Source organism: Sycon ciliatum, chromosome 5 (assembly GCF_964019385.1).
Source record: "Sycon ciliatum chromosome 5, ocSycCili1.1, whole genome shotgun sequence".
NCBI classification, from domain to species: Eukaryota; Metazoa; Porifera; class Calcarea; order Leucosolenida; family Sycettidae; genus Sycon; species Sycon ciliatum.
In genome coordinates, this window is record NC_088647.1 from 16,535,399 (window position 1) to 16,554,488 (window position 19,090).

At 50.4% G+C, this 19,090-nt stretch overlaps 2 protein-coding genes and 1 non-coding gene across 3 annotated transcripts in view; 1 reads left to right on the forward strand and 2 right to left on the reverse strand.

Moving 5' to 3' along the window:
• Positions 1 to 3,553: 3,553 nt before the first annotated feature.
• LOC135817841 (tripartite motif-containing protein 67-like) lies at positions 3,554 to 5,768 on the reverse strand. Its single transcript, XM_065331119.1, has one exon. The coding sequence runs from the start codon at positions 5,720 to 5,722 to the stop codon at positions 3,938 to 3,940; it is 1,785 nt and encodes a 594-aa protein (XP_065187191.1). The 5' UTR covers positions 5,723 to 5,768; the 3' UTR covers positions 3,554 to 3,937.
• Positions 5,769 to 8,930: 3,162 nt separating this feature from the next.
• LOC135817842 (dynein intermediate chain 2, ciliary-like) overlaps positions 8,931 to 19,090 on the forward strand; it is a 12,114-nt gene continuing 1,954 nt past the window's right edge. Inside the window, exons 1-2 of the mRNA XM_065331120.1 lie at positions 8,931 to 11,056; positions 13,677 to 13,983. Coding sequence (XP_065187192.1) covers positions 9,053 to 11,056; positions 13,677 to 13,983 — 2,311 coding nt within the window. The 5' untranslated portion in view covers positions 8,931 to 9,052. The remainder of the gene's footprint in view (positions 11,057 to 13,676; positions 13,984 to 19,090) is intronic.
• Positions 12,137 to 12,218, reverse strand: Trnal-aag (transfer RNA leucine (anticodon AAG)). Its single transcript has one exon. It is a non-coding gene; the product is annotated as a tRNA-Leu (tRNA).

The window sequence follows — 19,090 nt, forward strand, 5'->3', positions numbered from 1 at the left end:
GCGATTGCAATCATAAAACCGTCCTGACTTCTCCACCACTGGCAGGCTGGTGCCTGCTGAACACTGGCTCTTCATTGCAGCATGTGATTCTGACAGTGGATGCAAGGCCAGAACGTGCAGTTTCAGCAATGGTCAGCTCACCTCCACAGTATTTATACGAGCAAGCAGAGAAAATCAAATTTCGTAAACAATTTAAGTCCAGTGGCGTCTGAATCACAACTTTCAGCGATTGGGCCATGAAAGTCCTCAGAGAACGAGGAATCACTCGAGGGAGCAACTGTCTGAGTTCGAGGCCAGCGCACATCCATCAAAGCTCTCCTCCGAATCCGACTCACTAGATATCCTTAGCTAAAAAAACGCTAACGTAAACGCAAACCTTTCCGTACTTCGGATCGTTCAAGCTGACTTTTCCCTTAGCACAAAGTACGTTATAGTTGAGACGAAGTAGTCGTGACAACCATGGCGATATGAATTTTCGTGGAAACAGATGCGGGAAATTCAAAATTTTGAACCAGGGATTAGTTTGCTGTCGTTCCGAAAGAATACCTTGGCGAGGTCTTTTACTCTGGAATAGCAAAAGCACGGCGAACATGAGTTTTCGCTGTTCCCAGGTCCTTGGAAACCCTTTCCTAAACGCAGCACCGAAGACTGTAAGGGTTCTCCAGCTCCAGCACGTCTGGGAGAGGCCGATGAATTTCTTCCTCAGGAGTGCCGCGGAACTGGTCCTTTGTTTCCCAGATGGGATAGAGGGAGAACGGCACGAAGCAGAGGACGCAGAAATTGTCAACTGAAAGGCAAAACTCGCCCAAAAGCTAAATGTCACAAGAGGAAGCAATCTTGACTCTCGATCTCATCTCGATCTGCACGTCGACGTGCTTTTTATCTCCCGCCAGTTACAAAACAATGCGAGTTTTTGCATTTTTTGCAGAATTTCCATAACGAACGTCGGCCCGTTATTTTGAGCTCTGTAACGTTTTTCCGTTATCCGATAACGTCTTTTGTCACGGCTGGGAGTGAGTACCGTAAAAGTTAGCGTTATCGTACTTTTGCTAAGGATGTCTACTATCGCTCAGTTGAATCCATAAATTTTTATTATGATCACTGTATTCTTATTTTTGGAACGCCATCGTACAACTTGCGCTTCGAGGCGGACTCTGGCACTGCTTCAGCTTCATAAACTCCCTCAGCAGCTTCCTGGACAGGTGCAGTGAGAATCTTCTCTTTGCAGGACGCTTGCACGACCTGCTCTTCTTGTTCCCCATTGTGCACATGGTGCATCGCGCTCGATCGAAACTGCAAGAGCAAAGAAGTCCTTTGGGAAAGAATTTTTGCACTTTTTTTGCACGTGGCACGGGTCACTGCTGCCATGGCAACAAAATTTGGAAGTAAAAGCGCTTCAAAACGCTCCCAAACTCCACGGCCACAATCTTGACAGCTCTTTTTGTGCACGAGCATCGCGATGTGTACAAAAATTTTCAACTTTTTAGTGTACGAACATCGATGTGTACAAATTTTTCAAATGTTTTCAAATTTCAAACGGTCATATGACTGCAACGGTTGGTCCGAATCGCTTCAAATTTGGAATACTGACACTTCAGGGCATATGCTTTGATTTCCAATAGCAAAAAGGTGACAAATCGAAAGTTGATTTTTTGACCCCTGGAAGGTGGTGTCCCACCTTAACCTCATAGTGCATTGACACATGGGGCTCCGTGCTCCCCTCCTGTGCTAGAATTAACACCATAATTATTTGGCATGTACCCTCACTTCGTAGAGCACAACGGCGCGCTCTTCTTCTCCGTGATGTGCACAGTTGCACCTTTCTCTCCCCCCCCCTCTGTATAGAGGTGACATAACTCGCATCATTTTATTTTTTGGCGCTGCACTCTGCGTAACGCCATTCACAGAGCACAATGCGCGCTACCTTCTGCTGCTTCTCCTCCGTGATGTGCTAGTTGCGCCTTTTCTCTCTCTCTGTCCCCCCCCCCTTCTGCATACTAGGTGACATAATTCGCATCTTTTTTGGCGCTACACTCTGCGTATATACTGCTCTTGTGTGGCTTCCACAGTATTCATTGTTATTACCTGACGATGGCCAAGTGCCGAAACGTTGTAAAAATAGCGGAACTGGTTCGGATGTGATGTGCAGCGCTATGGGAATGGGTGTGTCCACCCGAATTCTTTTAACAGATGAAGCTGCAGGAAGCCTCAGCCCTTCTTCAAACTAGTTATAACAGTTATGACATGGTACCTCCACAGTCCTGGATCTGTTCACACAAACACCCAAGTCAGCCGGTCATCAGTGATTTCGATTACAGTACTACAGTAAGATCGGGCGCCGAAGAACACCTCGCCGAAGAACACCCAGGCTGGAAAACCGGCAAAATTTAAGAACAGTCCAGGCTAGAATTATCAGATTTAAGAACACTTTTAAAATTTGGAACATTGTACATGTATGGGAGGTGAGTACATGTCATGTACACGTGTAAACAGTAACTGCTACATGTACAGTCATTCCCATTTACGACACCCACTAGTTTAGAAGTACTACATTGCACTACATGTACATGTGCATGTACATGTACATGTACATTACAAACGTCATGACGTCACTCGACTCGCCGCGCGCGTGTGAATAAGAACGGTCTGGCTAGAATCAAAAAATTAAGAACTTTCCTAGGCTGCGCTCGAGCCCCTGCGTTCTTCGGCGCCCGATCTTACTGTAGCCCATTCAGGAAAAAATGGCCTTCTAGCTTTTGACCATAAATGGGTCAAATGTTGAGTTTTTTTAGAATGTTTGTCTGCAATCCCCTGTGGAATCCTCTTCCAAATGCATGTACATGTATGTTTCTGAAGTCTATTAATTTTGTCCAAAAAGCAAGCCATAACAAGAATAGGATTTCGGCCAGGTTTTGCCTCAAAAGCACTGAATTTGGAAAACCATCAAAGTCCAGGCCGTTTGACCTGCCTGCAACAGTGTATTGTGCGGTTCGAACTCCAGTTCAGGTACCCTTTTGAATTTTGGACCCTTTTTTCAAATTTCGCAGCACTGCAGTGCACTGTGTGTGATAAAATCATGAAAAATTGCCAAATACGGGAACTCGGAAGAGCCAGTGTCCATGTTTTATATTTTTCACGAATGGACTATAGCATCTGATCATTTTCACGTTGTTCCATTTTGTCACATACATGTACATGTACACTCCAAAGTACTGGTTAGCCGAAGCTACATTTGAAATGTGAAAAGTTAGACGTGGCATGCTGGTGTACAATGTACAACAGGAGTGTAAATATTAATAATATCAAAATGAACAACTTTCTATGAGACAAACAAATATTCTGGAAGGAAAAAGTACAGACTTGTCAAGTTATACATAAGCAGTCAGAACCGTTGATGAAACATTTACATACGGATAAAATAATAATTACTTGTATCGTCAAAAGAGTGGAGAAAAGAAGAAAGAAAGGAACAGGACGGTGAGACTAGAGGTAAAAATAGTATACCGTGTTATATTGTTTGCAAAGTGAAGGCTGTGTAGTGTAACTATGTAGTGTAACTATGTAGTGTAACTATGTAGTGTAGATATGTAGTGTAGATATGTAGCTTGTAACGTCTTCAAATGAGTGAGACCATAAACACATTTACGTGACAAAAGAAAGAAATGTTTATCAGCACACACACACATGTGCACAATCAGCATTATCAGTGAGGTGATAAGCCACAGAAGAATTCTGCTTCCGATCAACGGCACGAACACCAACCCGTGAATTAGATGTACGATTCGACTCATCAGGTGTTTTCGCACTCCAACACACACTCCCACACATACATACGTACATCAGGGGCGTGCTGATTGTAATGACACTCTGTGTGTGAGTGGCATAGGGTAGTTGATGTGTGGTTTTGCTCCAACACGTCCCTTTGCTACTCTACACCTTATTTGTCGAATATTGTAACTGACTCGCCGGTGTTGTTGAGACGGAAATACGGATGCCACTTTCCTTCACCGCTAGCGTGGTCAGAGGGTAGGCTGAGGATCTTCACTCGTTCCATGCCTCGGAACAACACCTCGATCCTCTGACGATCTACATCGATAGTCAAACACACTTCGCAATCCTTGCGTGGTAAAACGAGGTCAGACGACTTGTCATGCGCATGCTGTTGACAATGGTCATCGCACCACCACCATCCTTGCACCGCATTGCACGTCTCTGCTTCTCTGACTGTAACACTGTCCTTCAGCTTTGCTACACCCATGAAGATGTTGTGATGATCTTCCCAGTTGGTCTTGAAAAACCAGCATGCTCTGCCCGATGAATATCCTTTAGTACATACAGCGGTTGCACAGTCGGTATTAGTAGCGGTGACAGTGCAGCTGTCCTCAGACAATGATAGTGATGTTGAGAGTAAATCACGGTTGAATTTATCGAAGTAATGACCCACAAACCAGGCGATCTTCTTCTTTTCAGCTGATGATACATGTATAGGATAACCACCATGGACATGGAACATTTCAGTCTCGCATACCGGTTTACCGTTGTCGCTCCAGTTCATTGTCAACTGCATTTCCTGCACATGATCATCAGGGTGTATCACGCTTACATGGACATCATCCGGGACGCTATCAACGTGAAGTGGTCGATTGTCAAAGCCCCGAAGTGGAAATTGGAGGATATACATATCTGCCTCCGGTGTTGACTTCTTCTTAAGCATATAAGGCACCATCCTCTCCACGTCCACTCTAGTTGAGAACACAGTTGTTTGTGACTTTACAGTCTTGACAGCATTCTCCACTGCTTCATCATCAATGGTCACACCTAGCTTTCCAGTGATATGAATCATTGGTGTGTCCAGGTCTTCTGATGTCATGCTACTCGTAGCGTCCAGAATACTGCTGTGAAGCGATAAGACATGCTGGTCCATTGTTGATACTGTGTCTCTGGAGGAAGCATCAGAACAGCCTTCAGCAAGGCGATCACCAAGCACCTGGATGGTGTCAATTGTCTGGCGCTTTGAATTCAGGCGGCTTTGCTCAGACTCCAAGTGTATCCGTTTTTTCCACCTGATCTGGTCGATCTCATCCTTCACACGTTGCTTGTCTTTCTCCAAGGCTTTGATCAGATCGTTGTAAAACGTCTCCACTTTCTTAGATGCATCAGTGGCCTGCTCGTCAACTTGATCCACTGCAGCACTGAGGTCTGTTAGTCTGTCGTCCAAGCCGGCCAGGTCAGACAAGCCTGGAACACTGCTGATTTCCTTTACGGCTCGGAGAATTTCTTGCCTCTGCTTCTGGACAACATCCGTAGCAGGAACCATTCTATGTCCGTCGCGCATGTGCGCAGCACAACACATCCCGCATACAAGAGCACTACAGGTTTCACAATACAGCGACAACACCTGGCCAGCGTGAGCGGGACATTTAGCCTGCACGTGGTCTGAAAGCGGGTTCGACCCACCTTCGGTAGAGGTGTTGGCGGTGTACAAAGTACCAGCGGAAGGTGGCAATGTTTGCCACGCTGGGTGGTGAGCGCTCCCCGCAGCAGCTCCGCCATCGGTCAATTTTGTTACTTTCCTGCACAAAACACAATGAATGCTGGCCGTCTGCGGATTGACGCTGTCCTTCAGGCATCCCTCACATAGGACGTGCAGGCAACGAAGCAAACGTCCAGTGTCTGGCTTTTCAGTTTCGCACTGGACACACGCGCTAGAAGACCTGAACATTGCGAACGCTGGGGAGAAAGAAAGAAAGCAAAGGTTGCGCTTCAACAGTTCCAGTGCGATGTGAAGATTAGAAACCTTTTCCGCGTCTATATTTCGATGCCTGAGCCGAGCGATAGAAAGACTGAGACCCACCGTACCTGTATGGAACAGTGTAGATCTACTGGAATGTTTCGAGGTCGCCCATGAGTGTATGGCTATGTCTATGTGACTCTGATTGTGAGGCTGTTTCTGCGATGGACAGGACTGCAGCAATGTTGAAGGGGATGTCCCTCCACGTCTCCTCGGATCAAGGCGTGGACTTAGGTGGATGTACATAATTGTATGGTTGTAGCAAAGCTTGGCGTTCTCGTATCCCAGGTGATGTCAACTACATGACATTTTGTGTCTGTCTTTGGAGTGATGCCAGCGTAGATCTACGTGTCAGAATGTCAGCCACGTATCTATGGTGAGGAGGAGCTGGTTTGGTTGTCATTGGTGATGATGGGTCCACAATATTATTATTACTCAAATCTGTGGACAGCAACTGTTTCGCTCTGTTAGAGCTAGCTCCTCAGCACAGCTCAGAGCACCGAAGCGCAGCTCTTCGCAATGAAATACGTTTCCGTGAAGCAAAGCATTTTTATAAAGAGCTGCAAACCCCGCCAAGAGTGCTCGAAATGCTCCAAGAGCAGTGAGCAATATATTATTACTATTACTAGAATGTGGGCAGGTTCTTCAAAGCTGGAGACTGGAAATAGGTTTTGGTGGATAATGCCTGGGAAAATTGGCAGATTCTGCTCGAACAACAGTGAAATTGGCAGAACTATGCAACGCTTGTGGTGGACAATTCCTCGCGGAAGTTAGTTCTGGTCCTCCTCGTTCTGTCCCCAGATACATGTAGCAAGCAGGGAGTAGTAGTAGTAGTACTACTACTCCCTGGTACCAATGGTACTAGTTCATGTATTAGATAAACCTTGTTTTAGTTCACACATGCTGTTTTAGTGTTGGACCTCCGGCCGGCTCACCACAAAGTAGCACAGTCTAGCTCTGTTCACGAAGCTAGCGAGTAGAGGGATGCAGCGAGTGGAGTGTGGTCGGCTAGCTGTGGCAGTCTGCACTCCTCGCCAAAGCAGAGCGTCTTCCGGTCATGGGGTGCGCATGCGAGAACGGCTCACACCTCATGACTGACTGTTCCCAAACTGACAAAGCTAGCCCAAAATCGCCCAAAATCGGACACCCTGCATCGCCAAGGCTGGCCACATGGTGCGAATTTTTCTCCTCAGCAATTTTTTTCCGGAGAATTTAAAATACCGCCCAAAATACCACGAAAATTCGCTCCGTTGTCATGGTAACCGATCTTGCACACCGAAATAATTGGTTGCCATGCCTGAATTTTGTAATCCTGGGGTGCGTTTGGTTGGTACGATCTAGAACAGGATCGAACAGCTGGTGCGCATGGAGCAGCCTCATGCCAACCAAACGCTACTCCAGAAACAAAGCACATTTTTGTGGAAAAATGTGCCAAACTACTTGGTGCATTCTTCAAAATGTGTACGGGTCACCATGGTCACTCTATACGGTACGACGAGTCCAACCCAAAAGCGTATGCACGTGATCATTTGGGACCAAAATCGATGTTCCCGCCAGGTTTCACTGTGAAAAAGTGAAACTGCTCGGTCTGCCGTCCGGCAAGCAGAACATGTTCTGGCCGACCCAGAACAGGTGCAGTCCCAACCAAACGCGCTGTTCTGGTGAATCCTGTTCTAGTTCGTACCAACCAAACGCGCCCCTGGTAATGCATGAGTGTGGTCACACACTGTACAGCAGGGAGTAGTAAAATACGTATTATACTACTCCCTGCTGTACAGTGTACATGACCTCGTACTTTGCACTTCCACCGCCAAGCGCTAGCCTTTTTAGAAGCACATTTGTGCCTTCAGGCTTCAGTTGCGCTGAAAAGTGAAAATACAGGACTTCTGAATAGGAAAGTACTGATCCCTGACATTTTTGGCTACTTTTCGGACGTTTCCTTTTTCGGACCGGTTTTCGGAAGAGCCTTCAAAAATCGGACGGTTTGGCAGCACTGTACATGTAACAAGTAATTAGTTACTTGGCCTAGGCTAGCTCAACCGCCAAGGTCACAATCATCATAGCCTCCATAGGTCCTTGATCCCCTGGCATGTACGTCTACACTACAGGTCGATCTACATGACTATACAACTACACAGCTAATTACTTACTTACAAGTGGCGTCCGTCTACTGGCTGCGCCGTTCCAAAACTCCAATGATGATCATGTAGATCCGTTCCTCCAGTCTAGTCCTGTCTCCACTCTCCACTAGGCCCCCGTGTAATATGCCGGCATTTTTTTAGCATTTTCGGAACAATCCGCGAACCCAGCACTTTGGGCTCGTGATGCAGCATTTTGGGGGAAACGGAGCACTTGGCCGTTGTGTATCAAAAATTGAGAGAAGAAAATTACTTCCCAAACAAGAACGTCTCTTCCGCATTCCGTGGGTTAGCTTCTTGTTGAGTAGTTTATGTTTACCATGGCAGGCTCGAGCAAGTCTTTTATTGACGGCGTGTGCTGAGGATTACAAAAAAGTGAGCATTTTCCGAGCATTTTCGGCAAGGTTTGGGAGCATTTTCGGCAAGGTTTACGAGAATTTCCCAAAAGCATTTTCGACAAAGTTTCGGGCATATAGGGCTTGAAAGTGATGACGTCAAAAACGGCCTGGGAGTAGTAAATTGACATCAGATTTCTATTTTGGATCCACTAAGTCTAAGGTGTGACTTTGCTATTGCCTCAGTATGTGGGTGCATAGCAACCCACTCATGTCGTATGCAGGTGCAACTTTTACTTCGCCACCAGTTGTCACCCCGCCCCCACTAGCCAAATCAGTCAGTTTCACTGGCAACATCACCTTGTTGTGAGTGAGACCGCTTGAAATGTGCTTGGATCCATACAAAAACTGGATCCAGGTGGATCCAGTTTTCGAATTTTTCAAATTGTTGCTATGCCATTGCTATGGAGTGACGTAGCACTTTCAAGCCCTATAATTACACCGGGCCATACTAGACTCTCCACTCCAGTTTACATGGTTTACACATCTCGCATTGCGAGCAGGCAGCACACGTAGATCTACTTCTCTGTACTTTTTTTGTAGACCCGCACGCAGCTGCGTAGACACTCTGACAGTTTGGTGCCAGTGTAGGCCAGGGACTACTGGCAGTACTGCAAGGCAACCGCTGCGTCGGCTCTACCGTCCTGCAGAACTCCATTTCCTCTCCTTTCTCACATAACAAGTTTCTGTCTGGGTTGGTCGACGGGAAACGTTCCTGGCCCTCAACCATGAGTATCGAAAAAGATAACCTGCAGTTGATACGTGAGGCGGTTGCTTCACTTGCAGCCAAGGATCGAGAGAAGGAGAACGCCAAGCTGAAAGAAGCCGAGCGCCGGGCCAAAGAAGAAGAAGAGGCAGCGGCCAGACGGGAGGCGCAGCTAAACGAAGTCATAACCCGAGTGTTGAAGGCCACAAACCCTCGATTACCGTCCAACGTAACACGCTATAACTACAAGGAGGGCGCTTACAAGTCTATCGGTATTACGGAGCACATGGTCGTCCACTGGGAGATGCCCAGCTATCTCATTCGGGCGGATTCAGAAGAGGCTGAAAGACAACGCTCGCGCGCCCTAGATTACGAGAGAAGCGGCTCGCTCACCACCACCACCTCCCGACGTTTCTCGCATTCGCTAGACCCGGACGAGCAGAGTGACGGGGACGAGGACGACGACAACGACGATGAGGATGATGACGGGGAGGAATCGTCGACCAGGAGAGCAAAGAAGGAGAAGAATGCGGACGCATCCAGAGAGGGCGGCGGTGCTGCCGCAACTGCCGATGCTGGCGGAGACTCGAAGCTATTGATCCAGTTCAACTACATCGATCGTGAAACTCAAACCTTGGATACATCGTTTACATCGACACGCGAGACGATGACCGTTCCGCCAAAGCGCGCCGGCTATTCAGACAGTGTCACTCAGTGGGAGATCTACGACAGGTGCATCGAGGAACAAGCGCGCTTGGAAGCGGAGAAGAAGCGGAAAGCGGCTGCCAGTGCGCGCCAGCCGGCAGGCGGAGCGCAGGCGCAGGCAGCGGCGGAACCTGAGCCACTACCGGACGAGCCAGACGAGCTTGAGATCACGATCAAGCTGGAGAACCTGGAGCCCAGCGGTGGTTCAGGAGGCAAGAAGAAGAAGACAGGTGGCATAGGGGGCAAGGGTGGTGATGATGATGGTGACGCCGAGGAGCCTGTGAAGGAGCACGATTGCTCGGCCATCAGCAAGGTGGCCAAGGTCATGGAGCGCATGGTCACGCAGAACGGCGTGCGCGATCGCATTCACGACATGGTGTACTTTGACGATCCGCGCGACGGCACGGCAGGCTACAAGAAGGCCGGCACGCTGCTACACCTGTGGAGCGTGAAGGGTAACTACGGTTTCGGTATAGCGGTGAAGTCGTTCTGCCTGTGCCCTCGCTACTCGGACATGTTCGTCGCCACCTACTGCAGCGTGGACCTGATTGACAAGGTGGGCGAGGGGTCGGTGTGCCTGCACACGCTGAAGAACCCGGCGTTCCCAGACCACGTGATGGACATGGCGAGCGGCGTGATGAGCGTGGACGTGCACCCAAAGCAGTGTCACATGCTGTGCATCGGAATGCTGGACGGACGCGTGGCCGTCCTGGACGCCCGTCGGCCCAGCGCCAACGCCATACTGTGCGAGAGTCCTGTGCTGGAGCGACACACGGACATGGTGTGGCAGGTGCGATGGCAGAAGGACGACCCGCAGCGCCGTCTCAACTTCTTCAGCGTGTCGTCCGACGGCTTCATCGCGCACTGGACGGTGACGAAGGACGCGCTCGCACGGCGCAACATCACCCCCATCATGCAGCTGAAGGACAAGGCGAAAATCCCCATCATCCCCGAGCCGTGGATGGAGCCGGAGAAGCAGTTGAACTTGGCGCGTGGAAGCTGCTTTGATTTCATCCCCACCCTGGACAACGTGTACCTGATAGGAACCGAGGAGGGAATCATACACAAGTGCTCCACGCTTTACCAGCAGAACTACATCCGCTCATTCCAAGCGCACAACTTCACCATCTACGCGGTGCGTTGGAACCCATTCCAGCCGCGTGTGTTTGCGACGTGTGGAGTGGACTGTTGCGTGAAGATCTGGGATGATGAGCGGCCAGAGACGCCGCTGTTTGTATTCGACCTGGACGACCCCGTGATTGACTTCTGCTGGGCATCGTACTCGTCAACCGTGTTCGTCGCCGGCACAATGAACGGATATGTAAGTTAACTCCATGTGTTTGTAAGTGCATGGTGTGTGTGTGTGTGTGTGTGTGTGTGTGTTTGTGTGTGTGAGCATGTGTTCGTGTGCTCACTCGTACATGCCTGTGTGCTTGTGTGTGTTGTCTGTATGCTGCGAGGTATTTCAATGTGGGTACCAGTGTCAGCTCCCGAGCCGGTCAGCGACCTGGTTGGGGTGTACCTGTACACGTACTTGGACCAGTTTGAACAAAGAACACTGGATCACTTGTGACCCGGTTGGGAAGACATAAATACATCATGGAGTCCTAAAATAATTATGTGTTACGGCTCCCTGATGTAGATGCAGTAGCCGCACTTGAGCATACCCGGCTCTGACCCGGTTGAAAGAGTTGTGATGTACAACTGTACTCGGTTGGTTTGAAGTCCTAGAGCAGGCACTGGCAGGGGCGTAGCAAGCAGTTTTATATTGGTGTTGCCAAAGTGTGAGAGGGGGGGGGGGGGTCCCCCCGGGGAAACGTTTTGGAAAACTGGGCCGAAAAGGCCATATTTTAATGCTACAGAATAATATGAGAAATAAGAATATGCGGTACCGCGGTTGTGCTCCACTTTTTTTTAATGACGTTTTACCTGCATACCCGCGCAAAATCAAAATAATCCTCGTCATCTGGCCTGCGCAACTCATTAGAATTTGAATTCTGCGGAGCCGCAGTGGAACCTGGCCCATAGTGACCGCGGCTCGAGCTGGTGCAGCGAGGCCGGGGCTGCGGATAGATAGCGTGCTCGCAATCCGAATGTCTGCCATGATCATGCTGGGGATTTGCATACGCGCAGTCAGTTTCATTTTTTTCACAGACTCAACCAAGCCTCTTGTACTGGCAAAATAAACACAATAATTACAAGTGCAACCTCAACAGCACAGGAAGAAAAAAGAGCAAAAAATGGCTGTGAACACAGTCGAGAGAGCAAAAATGGCTGTGAAAACAGTGTAATCTAATATGGAGCCTCGGGAGAATAACTGATGCTGCTCATCGCAGTGAGTTTCTGTCAGAGAGTAAATGCGACGATAATGAAAAAATTAAATATTATGAAAAAGGAATCCTGGCAGCGGTGGGATTCGAACCCACGCCTCCGAAGAGACTGGAGCCTTAATCCAGCGCCTTAGACCACTCGGCCACGCTACCATGCACAAACTATCTGGCTAGTGCTTCGCTGAACAATATGGAGCGACAGGATTTGAAGTTGCACTGGTTGGGACACAGCAAGATTTGCCCAGATCCCTGGAAAATGCATTCCTGAGTTATTTTTTCATGAAGTATCACCAGTGATATGAGTCCTGACTACTGTTAGAAAACTTATGGTTAGATTACTGTAAAGTGAGAAACTTTCGCTAGAGATAAATTTTCCCTATTTTCACGACCATCACACATTCGAGAATATAAATCTCCGCACACTGCTCTGTACATTGATCGTAGACAGTAAGGTCCAACTGAAGAGATACGATCGCGAGCGTTTCTCATCGTGAACCAGCCCAATTCATGAAAACGCCCAATGTGTGTGCCGCGAAAGTTTTATCGCTTTTTAAGAAGGCGCAAGTAGTAAGGATCTGATAGACCTGTCCTCCCTGCATTTTATGATGGTTGTGATTAGTGGTCCTCACGGGTAGCCGGGTACCCGTGCTACTCGTGAGGACCTCGGGTAGCACGGGGAGAGAATAGTACCCGAAAACCCGAAGTTGCAGATAACATAATGTACAGTGCACGTGTACAAATTTATGTAATACTCCGCATGTCTATCCAGTGTGTAAGGGAAGGGGTGCATTGGGGTGTTACCATGGAAACACCGCCCGATCGGGTACCCTTGCAACCCGTAGAAAACTACCCGACCCCGATGCCTGAAGAAAATGCTACCCGACTCAGCCTTAGTTGTGATGGTGATCACCGGGGGGTCTGGAGAACTTTAAAGGGATGCTCCTGCAGTTATCTTTCCGTTTTGTACAGAGCCTGACGATGTAATGGAGTCTGGCCCCTGGGGTATTTCTCTGTGCCCCAGATAGGGGCCAGCCCTAGGCATCCTGTACCGTAGTCCTTGACTCACTGTACATGCTTGACTGGTGTGACGCATAAATCAGCTTGCACAGCAGTCAGTCTCAATTTCACCGACCATCTACTGCCGTGGACATGTAATCCAGTCAATTGACCAGGGCCTGCGCCCTCAGCGCCTACAGACCAGTGCACAATCATGTTGATCCGATGCGACCAGTGTGCTGCAACGCATAATGATTACATATATGTCATCAGGTCATGCCCATATACTGCTTGCCCATGACTGCATGGACACTGCGGCGCCCTGGGGCTGCTAGATGTGCGACAGGATTTCCATGTCCACGACAGTACATAATGTATTGCGCTAGGATCATATTTTAGAGAAGCTGTTTTCCTGGCTCGGGAGTATGCCACAGCATTACAGCTGTTCGACATTGTATGGCTAAGAACAAGTCGCCGCCAACAAGAAACGCAGCACACCCAATGTGTAACACACCCATCCCAATAGATCACCCACTACACACAATTACAACCATTGAAAAACAATCGCCGTTTCGTTTGCTTGCTTTTGTCCCATGCCGGTGTACGCGTGTGCAGGCCCATGTGTACGACTTGGACATTGACAAGTACAACCCGCTGTGCAAGCAGGACGTCATACCGTACAGCAAGAATCGCCTCACCAAGGTGCACTTTGTCCCCTCGCAGATGCTTCTCATTGCCGGCGACGATCATGGCAACATACACACGTACAAACTCTCGCCCAACCTGCGCAGGGGCGTGCGCAAGACGTCACGCCAAAGCCAGTTGCGCAAGATGAACGAAGTCATCGCCTGGGTGTGGGAGCCAGCCGATATGGCCAGTGGTAACAAGAAGAAGAACAAGAAGGGTGGCAGAGGCGGCAAAGGTAAGGGTAAGAAGAAGACGAAACACTAGGAGCAGCTGCTGATGTAGCCACACTTGCAAGTCGCATGTATCCGTCCTACTGCACAGTGCACACAAGGTGTTCAAGCAGCCACGCTTGCTAGTCGGATGCGGCGTCCTCCAGGAAAGTGCAACTGTGAGTAAGGAGTTTTTGTATACGTGTAGTATTACCAGCTTTGCATGGCGCTACACCCCAATTCCCATTAGACAGCATAACATTTGCCAATGTCGGATCTACGTGACGGGTTTAGTGAAACCTTGTCTCATGAATCGAAAGTTCAGTTGCATGGCTTTGTTGTGGACCGTACACAGTGGGAGATCTACGACGCGTACACCGAGGAGCTGGAGCGGCAGAAGCGCGAGAAGGAGGCCAAGGAGAAGTAGAAGGGTGGCCGCTACGAGACGGCAAAGGGTCGAGGAAACGACGAGCTGGGTATGACGTCATCGTCGATGGAACCGTAGGATTACCGGCCGGTGGACAGAGCGGCAAAGATCATCGAACGCATGATCAACCAGAACACGTATGATGGCATTGGGCAAGATTTCAAGTACTACGAGGACCCTCTGGACGATTCATGCAAACTCATCGGTACTCTGATGCCGCTGTGGAGATTCGCCTATGTTGGCGCCAAGAAGATGACCGTCACCACCATCGCCAACAACGAGCGCTACCCAGAACTCTTTGCCGTCGGCTACGGGTCGTTCAGCTTCGAGAAGCCAGCCAAGTTCGGCCTGGTCTGCTTTCACATGCTGAAGAACCCGTCGTTTCCCGAGTACGTGTTGCGCCTGGGCAGCGGCATCATGTCTCTGGACATTCACCCGGAGCTGTGCCACTTTGTGGCGGTGGGCCTGTACGACGGAAGCGTGGCTGTCCTGGACGTGCGTCGTCCTGCCAGCGAGCAGCCCGTATTCCAGTCAGCTGTCAAAGACAAGCACATGGACCCCGTGTGGCAAGTACGCTGGCAGAAGGAGGACTCTGAGGAACCTCTCAACTTCTTCAGCGTGTCGTCGGACGGCCACGTCGCCTGCTGGACCATAATCCGCATACAGCTCGAGCGGCAGGAGATCGTCACCGTTCGCCTGCTCAACAAGCCGCAGCCAACGCCCAAGAAGGGTGCTGAAGTCGAGGTGTTCAACGACCTGGCGCGGGCGACTTGCTTCGACTTCAGCCCGGTCGTGGACAACATCTATCTGGTCGGCACTGAAGAAGGCATCGACCACAAGTGCTCCAAGACCTACAGCACCACCTTCCTGGACTCGTTTCAAGCCCATAGCAACGCCATCTACTCAATTCGCTGGAGCCCGTTCCAGCCACGCGTGTTTGCCACATGCAGTGCCGATTGGACACTGAAGCTCTGGGACGACGAGAAGCTCTCTTCGCCGCTGTTCAAATTCGACTTCACTGACGCTGTGACCGACTTTGACTGGTCTACATTCTCAGCTACAGTGTTTGCTGTGTCCACTGAAGATGGAACTGTGAGTTGTGTGCTGTGCACTAGGCTGTTTAGTGTAAGCTTCACTGCACGTAACATCTAAATGATCACAGTCCACTGCACAACATTGCGCGGATTCTCAGTTGAAGTACTTTGAAATTGCGTTCATGGTGTGACGGCGTGTGCGACTGCAAAGCAGAGTGCTGCTCATTGAAATCCAATCTTGTAGGCCAGCATGTAGCGGCGCACGCCAGTCATTTCCAGACCTGGCTATCCCTGTGATTTGAGCAGTCAAATCTTTCGAATATAATTATGCGCACAATGATGTTGCCGAAAAGCAGTGTACATAACTGTGTATCATGGGCCCTGGAGAGGGGGGGGGGGGGAGGGTGGCGATTATGCAATGATTGTGCACTATTATGCAGAAATACACTATACATTCTGTAGAATTCTGCAAGAAGTGCACCGATAGTGGCGCTGGTTAAGCACCCTGGTGAGGCATGCCAAATCTTTGGCCAGTTCTCTGTAGATCTATCAGCCGAAACTCAAAAATTCGTCAGCATGCTTCGACTGGAAACGCAGAGTGGCTGTGATTGCGCGGTATTTCTGTGCTTTGAAATCAAAACTTCAAGGATTACGCTAGGTCAACGCGGAACTTGCGCCAGAATAAGAATGAACGGCGATTATGCAAAAAACTGCACGTCTGTGTAATAGCGACTGCGTAATCTGCGGGACACAGGCCTGGGAAAACTGGGCTGTGCGCTGGTGCAGGCCATTACCTTCTTCATCTGATCTGATTTCCGACTCTGCAGCATTCTACATGTACGTGCCCACGTGCATACACACACACAAACACACACACACACACACACACACACATACACACACACATACACACACACATACACACACATACACACACATACACACACACACACACACATGCACACACACACACACACACACCTGTCCTGTCCTGTAGAGCCACTGCCACAGGGGTCACGTGGGCCCCGGAGGGGCATCAGAGAGGAAGATGGAGCACGCAGCCTGATGACGCCGGAGATGGTGGGGCAAACGGAACCGGCGAGAACACACGCATACATGGCTGAACGAATTACGCTGCTGGGCAGTCGGGCGCGGGCCAGTCCTCGAGCACCGGTGACGACCGCGGCCTTGCACAGACCGAAAGCAGCGGGCACACACAGCACAGTGCGCAGCACAGCAGGCATCCTGCACATAGACTTGCCGGGGCTCGGGAGGCTGAGGCTGAGGTGCGGAACAGCGGTGAACAGCTAGACCACCCTTGCTGCGAAACCAACGCCCACAATCTCCACAGTGGCAAGCCCCTCGCTGCTCAGCAATCGGCTTTGCCCGCTCAACCACACATTTGTGGCGAGCACGATCTCCAGGGCGCGAGAATGACCGATTGCAATCCGCACATACCACTGGGTCAGGCTGAGGCACATTCTCCACAGGCTCGGCGTACATAGTCCGCCAGTCAGCACGGGACTCACAGGCGATAGGGTACCATTCCTTGGTGAGGCCACGAACTCTTAAGTCGGAGACAACGCAATCCTTCCAGCGCTTGCGAGGGCCATGTGCTGGGCGACGTGTGAGAAGTGAGCCAAACAGGATCTGTCTCGGCATCCGGCTACTGTCCATTCGAGCAACATGGCCCAGCCACTCTAGGCGACGCTGTGCGACCTTCACGCAGATGGTATCAGAGTCACCCCACATCTCCAACAGTTGGGCGTTGGTCGTGTGATTATTCCAGCAATCTCTGCGGGACACACCCAGGATGGAACGGATGCACCGCATATGAAAGACTGACAAACGTCTGAGATCGTGTTGCAATGGTGTCCAACACTCTGACCCATAGAGGAGGAGCGACAGCACACATGCATTAAACACACACCTCTTGATATGCAAATCAAGGTCAGGATTGCTGAAGATGGTTCCTTGCAAGGCGCCACAAGCACGAGAGGCATGCGCAATCCGAGCAGTGATGTCCTGTGTCGACCGGCCACCGCGATGAATGAGAGATCCCAGATACCGGAACTCCGAAACACACTCGATGACCGTGCCAGCTAGCTCGATTGGAGCGCAGTCCCCAGGCGAAACATCCCTACCTGCAACCAAGAACTGTGTCTTGGTAGCGCTAACTTCAAGCCCAAACTCAGCTGCGGTCGCGTCAAACACTGCAAGTGCCGTCTCCGCCCCTGCACGAGTCGTCGCGAAAAGTGCTGAGTCGTCTGCAAACTGTGACTCAGTGGCAATGGCAACCGGATCCGTCCTGGTAGGCTTGCGGTAAGGTTATTGTCACCATCACAATGCCGGAACTCAAAACCAACACCGGGTACATCTCGGACTCGTCGCTGCCACACAGTCACCACCGCCCACATGAAGATGTTAAACAGCACATGTGCCATGGTGCACCCCTGACGGAGACCATTCGTGACGCGGATAGGGTCAGTTGTCGTGTTCTCTACCCGAACCACCGCCGACATGTCAGTGTGAAAGGAACGGATCACGGCAAGCATGGGAGCAGGGATACCCGCTCGGGATAAGACTTCCCACAGGCAATCCCGAGGCACGGAATCATAGGCTTTCTTGAGGTCTATAAATACAAAGAAGCCTTTGCAGTCGTGCTCAATGGTCTTCTCGAGGAACTGCCGAACACTGAAAACCATATCTGTACAAGATCGGCCACGCCTGAAGCCACACTGAGACTCTGGGAGAAAATCCGCAGCCACGGACTGGAGACGAGTCTGGATGACGCTCGCCAGAACCTTGCCCACAACATCCAGCAGTGAGATACCCCGCCAATTATCACAGCGAGATAAATCCCCTTTCTTTGGGATGGGGACCAACGTGGCGTCCACCCACTCCTGCGGGACCACCCCAGCACGCCACACATCGCCAAACAGCTCCACAAGCTTGGCGGTGAGGTCAGGGCCACCCCTCTTCAGCATCTCAGGGAGGATGCCAGAGGCTCCAGCGGACTTGCCGTTCTGTAGGCGGGAGATAGCGCGGCTGACTTCACGGAGAGTCGGCGCCTCAGCAAGATGATCAGCCTCCTGTCGCTGTGGGATGTCGTCCAGGGCATTGCGATTCCATGCACTTGCCACGTTGAGAACACCGTCAAAGTGTCTTCCCCACCGGTGGCTCTGCTCCTCTGGTGAACTACAGATGTTACCGTTCTCATCCAGCACGGCGGAAGTGCGCACAGGGGCGAGGCCCCGGGTACAAGACTGGAGGTCATGGATGCACTTCCATACGACCGCTCCATTGAATCTCGACTCTGTGGCCGCCTGTGCCTTTGCCTTTATCCAGTCTACCCTAGCCGAGGATATGGAAGCACGCGCCCTGGATCTAGCCACCTTAAACGCTGTGTAGTGCGAGCAGTCGCGGCTCTGGCCACTACATAGCCAGTCGGTATAGCACCGATTCCGTTCATCTAGCAATGGCTGGATGGCTGACTCTGCCTCCCGAAACCAGTCTGGTTGGCGACGCCGGGAGAAGCCCAAGACAGACGCAGCAGACTTGTCGATAGCCGCCTTGACGTTGGACCATTTCTGATCTATGTCGTGCTGTTCTTGCCATGTATCTACAAGCTCGGTTGCAATGGTAGCTTGGTACCTTTCTGCAGGCGAAGGT

Excerpts from the sequence above, each read along its gene's own strand:
- LOC135817841 (XM_065331119.1), bottom strand. The coding sequence starts at position 5,722 with ATGTTCAGGTCTTCTAGCGCGTGTGTCCAGTGCGAAACTGAAAAGCCA.